At 40.3% G+C, this 9,016-nt stretch overlaps 2 protein-coding genes across 3 annotated transcripts in view; both read left to right on the forward strand.

The window, feature by feature from the left end:
• Positions 1-5,416, forward strand: part of LOC101847186 (peroxiredoxin-like 2A) — a gene marked incomplete at its 5' end in the record, with an annotated part of 7,674 nt that extends 2,258 nt beyond the window's left edge. Inside the window, 3 exon segments of the mRNA XM_013082270.2 lie at positions 102-236; positions 2,486-2,621; positions 3,911-5,416. Of these exon segments, the coding sequence (XP_012937724.2) occupies positions 102-236; positions 2,486-2,621; positions 3,911-4,053 (414 nt within the window).
• Positions 5,417-5,940: 524 nt separating this feature from the next.
• LOC101847420 (monocarboxylate transporter 9) overlaps positions 5,941-9,016 on the forward strand; it is a 29,669-nt gene continuing 26,593 nt past the window's right edge. For both annotated transcript variants that reach the window (XM_005097885.3, XM_035969660.1), the window contains exon 1: positions 5,941-6,041. In XM_005097885.3, the coding sequence (XP_005097942.1) occupies positions 6,015-6,041 (27 nt within the window). In that variant the 5' untranslated portion in view covers positions 5,941-6,014. The remainder of the gene's footprint in view (positions 6,042-9,016) is intronic.

A 9,016-nucleotide genomic window follows, 5' to 3' on the forward strand; every position in this document is an offset into this window, starting at 1 on the left:
CACACACACACACACCCCCCCACACCCTCCCTCTCTCCCTCAATCGCCCCCCACCCCACTCCACCTCTTTCACCACTTTGATCGGGACCTTGACCTTCCAGGAAGCCCAAGGGCTGTCCTCTCTGCGGCCCCAGCTGGACGCCCACGGAGTGCCTCTCTACGCCGTGGTTCACGAAAAGCTGGGTGTGCCCGAGTTCCAGCCATACTTTAAAGGAGAAATCTTCCTGGACAAGGAGGTGAGTCGCTGTTGACGGTACTCTCCACATCAGAATACTGTCAGCTAAATAGAGTCGAACCTTTATAAAACAACAGTGGCTGTTGAGGGTACTCTCCACATCAGAATCATCATCATCATCATTGCCTTTCTCACCTTGCACCAGTGTATAAGCCACGAACAGACACTTTCCACCTTTCTCTGTCCTGGGCTAGCTTCTTGATGTTATTCCGTGTCTTCCCACTTTTCTGTACATCTATTTCTTTGATTCTTCTCCAGGTTTTACACGGTCTTCCCCTTGAGCTTTTACCCTGTGGATTCCAATCCAACACTTTCTTTGTTATGCAACTGCCTGACTTCCTGAGAGTATGTCCATTCCATCGCCACCACCTTCTTCCTACCTCATCTCTGACTGGGATCTGTCTTGTTTTCCTTAACACTTCCTCGTTGGTGACTCTGTACTGTCTGTCCATCTGATCCTCAGTAACTTTCTAAGACACTTGTTCAAGAAAACCTGGATCCTCTTTATGCTAGTCTGTGATGCGTTCCTTGTCTCACATCCCAACTCATTCCACATCAGAATACTATTAGCTAAATAGAGTCGAACCTGTATAAAACAACAGTTGCTGTTGAGGGTACTCTCCACATCAGAATACTGTCAGCTAAATACAGTTCCAGCCATACTTTAAAGGCGAAATCTTCTTGGATAAGGAGGTCAGTTGCTGTTGAGGGCACTTTCTATTTTACTTTACTTTTCCAATCCTGTGGCCATTTGTTTTTAGCCCTTCAGCCTGTCGATATGGCAAAGAATTTACAGGTTTTTATCAGCTGCATTTTGTCGCTGTAAAAAGTATTTCTGATATCTGGGGAAGGAGGTAGGTAGGTACGTGCTACGCTGGTCGCAAAGTGCAGGGCAGGTACAAAGGTGGTATGGTACTGTTTCATCCTGGTAGCCACACAATGGGCTGTCAGGTGGGGTATCCTTGCGGATCCTATTTAGGTGTGAATTCAATGGAATGTGTTGTGTGTGCAGACGAAAGATAGTGACTTGTTCTCTTCTACTCTGGGAATTTAGTGCATCTTTTGAGTTAGGAGCAGTGATGTGTTCAAATGCAGCTCTTCCAGTTTTGCCCGATTCCCATCCATTCAGTTTTCAGCCACTGTTCCCTGGTGTTGCATTTGATGATGTTCTTGATTTTCTGTTGTGATACTGGGTTTTGAGGGTATGTTTGTGATGCTCCCTTCTTGGCAAGGGTATCTGTTAGGGTACTCTCTACTCTACAACAGAATACAGTCAGCTAAATATAGTTCCTGCCATACTTTAAAGGCGAAATCTCCCTAGACAAGGTCAGTTGCCGTCGAGGGTACTTTTTACAACAGGCTGCTAAATAGAGTCTAACCTGTATAAAACAATCCCCTGTACAAACAGCCGCTTTCCATTTCTTCCCTTTTATATTTTAAAAATTATAATGACACTGTGTAAGACGGCCACGTATTGAAGACGGCCAACAATAGGTGGCTGTCCTAGACAGTTTAGACTATTGTGGTTTGGGAATATTTTTGCTTTGTAATGGAGCTGTCATAGAAGCAACAGAAATGTGGTTTCTTAGGAGACTGCTAAGAGTATCGTGGAAGGAAAAGAAATCAAATGAGGTAGTGCTTGATGAAGCCCACATAGGACGCTCAATGTTAAAAAGAAATCAGGAAACGACAAGTGCAGTTTTTGGGACACCTGAATTAGACATAAGGGTCTTGAACATCTAGCTCTCACAGGCAAAATTGAGGACAAGCGAGGCAGGGGTAGGCCCAGAACAACATACTTAGGGAACCTAAATAAATGGGTAACAGGGAAAGATCAGGGAAACGTAGCTTTTTTGAGAGCATCCGAGCAAAGGAATGAATGGAAAACCATGATCGTCGATGTCTGTCGCAGATCTGGCACTGGATGATGATGATGAATGGAGCTGTCAGACATTATTAGCCCTCTCATCACCAGGGGATGTTGTGTGTTCCAACTGTCAGCCTTAATTTTCAGCTAAGCTCATTAGCCAGAACAGGCACGTCATGTCTCAGTGTTAGTGGACGCTCTGGCTAGATCGGGTGCACTCCTGACATATTTCAGATCCCGGCTCCTGGATAGTGTCTCTTTTGTCACTTATCAGCTCTGCTCGAGTTGGCCCTGACTGGCAGGGTCCAAGCAGCCTACCTCTCAAATGATCTAAATTTTGTTGTGGGGGTGTTAAACTGTAACAATTATTTCTTTGTCCCCAGCGCCGTTTCTATGGCCCCGTGGAGCGCACCATGCTCATCTCCGGCTTCCTGCGCTGGAGCGTCCTCTCCAACTTTATGCGCAACAGCAAGACGGGGATCCAGGGGAACCTCAAGGGCGAGGGACGCATCTTGGGAAGTAAGTCACATTTGCTGAAAGTCTGAGAAAACCTTTTGTGTGTTTCTTCTTAGGAAGCCAATCTCACATGTCAATGCAACAAGAGCATTCTTTTCCTTTCTTCTCATCTGTAAAAACATATGTGAGGCTGCGGGGTGGAATCAGGCTCTCGTCAAAATAATCAAAGTGAAGAAACTTGCATTTTTCCGCAGGTTTGTGAATTTTTATAAAATTTTGTTTTTTGGCTCGACATCTTTCATGTCCATTAAAAAACTCATTTCTGTGTGGATTTTTCTGAAAAACGTTGATTAAAGGCCAAAAAAATGCAAATTTTCAGTTACCACGGACTCTTAAGCTAAGGAAATAACTAATCTTTGGTGGCCATTTTCTCACTAATCTTACCTCTGAAAACAGGTGACCACCACCCCCTTCATTCGCAAATATCTCGACTTGTATTCAAGATAAATGGATATTTTTTTCCACCTAAATAAAGATGAATGAACAAGCTTTAAGATGATACCAGTAACTCTACAAAAATTGACGAGCGCCTGATTCCACCGCGACTTAAAACATATTAATTTTTTTTTTATCAGGGGAAAGGGGAGGGTGTGTGATGTGTGTATGTGTGTGTCCCATGTGTTCATATGACCTTATGCAGTTGCTAGCACCAAAACAACCACAAAAAAAACTGAAAAAAACAACAACAAACAAACAAAAATGACTAATGAACACCCCACGTGAGTTTTTGGAAAGGGCCACTGAAATGTCCTGCTTGTGTTCTTTACCTTTGTTCTTTGTGTCCCTGTGTTTCGCTGTTTCCCGACACTAAATGACCATTATCATCCAATGTGCTTCTCTGAACACAAACTCACCTCAACGTCAATGAGCATCTCTCTCAGAAATAGGAGAAAACAAAACTAATCTATTAATTTAATATCTAAATCTTTATCATTGCATGAAATTTCCGACTTCTGCACCCAGGTTTTTTCTCTCATGTTGGAAGTTTTTTAAATGTGCAGTTTTCTGTGTGGTTTTCATCTAGATGCTTTTTTTATGGTTGCTTTTGTAAGTATAAAATTTTATCCTTTAGATGTTTTTGTGTTTGCTGTAATAATGTAGAATCTATTCAATTGTTCACATTGTTTTTCTTCCCTCCACCTCAGGTTTGTTTGTTGTTACTTGTATACTTGTACTTGTACAATACTTATTATCTGTGGTTTCTGTTCAGGTGTAATTTGTGGTTGCTTGTATCACATATATATATATATATATATATATATACAATTTTGTTACCTGTGGTTTTTTTCCAGGTGTTTTTGTGGTGGGCTCAGGCTCTCAGGGTATCCTGTTTGAGCACCGGGAGAAAGAGTTTGGAGACTATGCCAACACCACAGAGGTCCTCGCCGCAGCCCTCAAAGTCAAGACCAACAAAACTCCTCAGGGGAAATTATAGTTTGTTTGCTCGTGTTTTGTTCACTTGTATGAGGAAAACTCTTTGTGTGTGGTTGTGAAAATGGGTGTAGTGTCAGGTTTTTAGCTTGTGTTGGTTTAGTTTTTTTGTTTTTTAATTTTTTTTTGGGAGTGTGTATGACCTTTGTGTATATGAAGATGTCTTTCGGCAAAGTGTCAGATTTTGACTGCATGTTTTGATGTATGTGGGTGTTTACATGCATGATTTCTTCATGCATACTGGCAGAGTTCCCTTGTGTCAGCCGTATTCCTGCTTTTCTTACATTTTTTTCTGCATGTGGTTTTGAAAGACATCACATAACCATTTGTGTATTTTATTAGCTTAAGATGTGTTACTTTTAATCAAAGATAGGTTACTTTCGATTTAGTATTGCTTGGTCTGTTGTTAAATATCTCAATTAAAATTCATTTTTTAATATGTGCACGTTTAGAGTAAATCATTTTTTGAAAACAAAATCTATTTTGTTTGGGCTTCTTTGAAATAGGAATTTTCAAATTGCATGACAATTTGCTTACAGGAGTAGGCCTACTTCCAGTGCATGTCTTGACCTGTCTATTTTTTGACAAGATGGATTTGACATGAGACACCCAGAAACAGGAAAGGGCAGACAGGCTTACTTTATACTCAGGCCAGTGACTCTTTTGTTTGTTTCTGTAAGGTTGTGTTTGTGTGTTGTTTGGTCCCCTTTTGTTAAAGGGTTTTGTTTATTTCTGTTATATTTATGTATTACAATTTGCCTTAGCCAGAAATGTTTTTATCCTTATTCTCCTCATGACATTTTTGTGTCTGTTTTCTATCAGAAGTTTTGACAATCGGGAGAACGTCTTACTGTTCTCAGTAGTGTGGTGAAATCTGTCCGCATTTTTGTAGCCTCAGAACATTCATGATGAAACTGGAGACTTAAATCTAGAGGTCTTCGGTGGATGGACTTTGGAATGTGTCTGGATCTACCAGAATGCTGGAATTATTTTATCATACTGATAAATGCGAAAATTTGCTGAGGATATTGTGGTTTTGTTTAAGAACTCTTTGAATTATCATTCAAAATGAGTGGCAATTGAATTTTTTAAAAATTGGAGACTGGTTATAGTTTCTAGGCCTTATCCAATTAATTATTAAACAGCTTCCTGAGTCCAACTTCCAAAATAAGTAGAACAAAAAAATCAACAATTTAAATTTTTTTAAAAACAATTTCATGTAAAAATTAATGTAAAAAACACCCTGTTTTAGAGTTGTTCGTTTTCAAAAAACAGGGGAAAACGTTAGCTGAGATTCTTTTGTTTGTTTGTTGTTTGTTTCTTGAGCTATTTATTTATGACAGAATAAAAATGTAAACACAAATTTAGGAGGGGTTTTTTTGTTTACTGATTGCGTCAGTCTGCTCTTTCAGCAATTGGTTTTGCCATACAGATCGTGAGTTGTCTGTTCATAGCAATGGCACAGTTTTTATTCAATGAATATTGCTCTTTTCACAACGACAAAACCTGCTGCCGTCGCATAATGTTTAGGCCCTTCACCTTTTTTTGTAGAAATGTAGGTGTTTTTATCTCTCCCGTGGACACAATTTAGATCAGTTAAGAGGTGGGTTTTGATCCTGCCTGCCAGGCATACCTGAACTGAGATGGAAATAATATCCCAGTAGAAAAACGGAGACACTTGATAAAAAAATTCAATTCATTTGAGAATGGAACTTGGTTCTCCTGCGTTTGCATGGCAAAGGGCCTAACTGTGGGTGGTTGGCGGGTGCTCTGGAGTGGTTTGCTTTTTCTTTCCTATGGAACATCTATCGTCCTTATCTCCCCTTCTTGTTTTTTATGTATGTTTAACTCTCTTGTGACGCCTCTAATCTTCTGGCACTCATATGACCTTATGCAGTTGCGAGCGCCGTAAAACCTCTACTAAAACTAAAACTCAAGGGCCTAACTGCTACACAACAGACGCCGATGCTCTTCACCCTGTACTCAAAAGATGTGAGTTCAATTCCCAAGTTGATAGAATCATGTGATAATAGTTGTGTTGTCTTCTAGATATTATGATATCCCATGCGGGTGGTTGGTGTGTGCTCTGATGTGGTTTGCTCCTTTTTTTCTGTCGAACATCTGTCGTCCTTATCTCTCCTCCTTCTTTTTTGCTTTTGTTACTTTCTTGTAACACCTTTAATCTTCAGCATAATTTATATGACCTAATTGCGTTGCAAGTGCCATAAAACTCTTACTGTGGGTGGTTGGCAGGTGCTCTGGTGTGGTTTGCTCCTTCTTTCCTATCAAACATCTATCGTCCTTATCTCCCCCTCCTTCTTTTTTATGTTTGTTACTCTCTTGTAACACCTCTAATCTTCTGGCGCTCATATGACCTTATGCAGTTGCAAGTGCCGTAAAATCTCTACTAAAACTATAAAAAAAAACAACTCTTACTAAACAAAACACAACCTGGGTTGGTCCTGAAGGCATGGCTGAAGTAGCCCACCTGGGAATCAAGTTACAGTATAACACCGATAGTATGAATTCGCCAGAACCGGTCTCGGTGGTTCGAGGAATTCGTAGGTCAAGGGATATTTTACTTAGATAAAGAAGAAAAAAATAAACGGGACTGCAAGCACAGTTCGACGAATTCGTGATTTGGAGTCTTCTGTGTTCAACCTATCCTGTATGTTGATAGTGTGGGAACCATTTCCAGCAACAAAACTACACCTATTGCCAGGGAAGTGGTATCATGATTTTGTGTATCATCATAATGAAATCTGGTGCTCATCAAAATAAATGAAATTGAAGAAACTGGCATTTTTCCATGGATTGGGCAATTTTGTCAAATTTGTTTTTCTAGCTCAACATCTTTTAAGTCCTATAAAAAATACATGTACATTTCTGGTTATATTGTAATGAAAAACATTGATCATAGGCAAGCATAAATTTTGTGGATGCCACCGAACTTTGTGGCGTTAAATGCTCTCTAATTTTACATCTGACACAAGGGACCCCCAATTTAACTCTTTTAATTGCAAATATATCGACTTCAATTTAAGGTATATGGGTATTTTGTTTGTCTAAAGCAAGACAAATGAACAAATGAAATACAATTTATTATGTGTGTGTTTGAGTGTGTGTGTGTGTGTGTGTGTGTGTGTGTGTGAGTGTGTGTGTGTGTGTGTTGGCGTGTTCACGTGTGTGAACGTTTGTGTAATTTTAAATGTGTTCGCTGTCTCTTTCCGTCTCTCGCTATTTCTCCCTCTTTGGCTCATCTCTCTCCCTCTCACTCTTTTCTCTATCTTTCTTTCCCCTTTCTCTCTCTCTCTCTCTTTCACTCTCTCTCTTTCTCTCTCTCTCTCTCTCTTTCTCTCTATGGGTGTGTGTTTGTGTGTGGATAGGCCTATATGCGTTGATAATTTTTGTTATGAGCGTCAATGTTCATTTATTATGCATTTTTAGTTACTGAACCACCTAGAAAAACAACAAAAAGACATGTGAGCGCCCCCTCCACCCCCCCTCCCCCCGCGCCCCATTTCCAACCATTATGGGTTCTGGCTCCCCTTTCTTCGTCTTCTCTCTCCTCCCTAGTCTATCTTAGTGTCTCTGTATCTCTCTGTCTTTCTCAACCTCTCTCTGTCGCTAATTTATCTCACCCCTCCCTCCCTCTCTCCCGCCACCCACCCCCCCTGCTCTCTCTCTCTCTTTCTCTCTCTCTCGCCTGGCCCCCCTCATCCCCGATTGAGAAACATAACTATGTAACTCGCTTAAAATCAGTGAGTATAGGCCTACTTATTTTATCATTTATGATGGCTTTAGTGTGTCTAGAACATCGTACAATTTTGTCTTTGAACATAATTTTAGTTAATTTTCATTGGCATATAATTAGGAAACAACTTTTTAAAAGTGCTACGCAATATATAATTAGTGGTCTCAGTTTTGGAGTTTGTGCCCTCCCCCCCCCCGCCTTTCTTCTCCATCCCCTGCATCCTCACATCATGAGAATTGCTCGTGAAGCACTTCCTCATGCACACCCCACCCGCTTCTTTATGTATTACCAAAGAACTATCAGTTTGGGATTTCATTTCACAGAAGAGCCTGTGTCGGGCCAAGGAGGTTGAGATTTAAAAAAAATAATAGTAGGCCTATAGTCCTTGTTCTCGGCGGTCTTATATCGCTATATATATATATATTTCTTCTTTTGGGCTACTAAGTTGATTACATCTCCATGGTAGCCAGTCATTTCGACACACGGTCAACTCGTCACACCCCAATTATGTGAAAATTATGAAATGACTTCGTTTATAGGCTGTATATTATATAGGCCTATCTCTCCAAAATTGTATACTAGTGGAGTTTTGGAGGATCAGCCTAAAGCTTTTTTGAAGCTATATAAATTATTAATGTAATTTAAATATTCGTCCAAACTGTTCCATAGTTGAACATTATGCTTAAATAAGGCCCCCCAAAAAAGTCTGGTAAAGAGTTAATTAAGGCTTTATCAGAGATGCCAACCAGTACGATTTTACTTATTTTAGTACGATTTTTTGCCGAAAATACGCGAATACGACTTGTCATGAAAAAATACGCATCCTGGAATCCGAAAAATACGAGATCCAGTTTGGGCGAGTAAACCTAATTATCTCAAGTCCCATCTTTTGTCAAAATAGTATCAGTATCGCGGAACTGGAATATAATTTGAAAACCAAGTGAGATAAGGTCAGTAAGTTCAATGTTGCCGGTCGCGATTGTGATATTATATTCGTTTAGCTTTTCCTCCTCCGAGAATACGTTTCACTTTCACGCGAACAGGCGGCTGGCTATGGCGGCAGACGGAAGTGTATGTGACACCTAGAGGCCAGAGATATTTTAGTGTCTCTGCTATGGTTTACAGGGGAGATCATTCATTCCAAATAGAAAACATGTATTTCGCAGTACATTCCCTTGGTGCGTTTGATAACTGAGGGGAAAAGAGAAAGTAG

Source organism: Aplysia californica, unplaced genomic scaffold (genome assembly GCF_000002075.1).
Source record: "Aplysia californica isolate F4 #8 unplaced genomic scaffold, AplCal3.0 scaffold00166, whole genome shotgun sequence".
NCBI lineage: Eukaryota > Metazoa > Mollusca > Gastropoda > Aplysiida > Aplysiidae > Aplysia > Aplysia californica.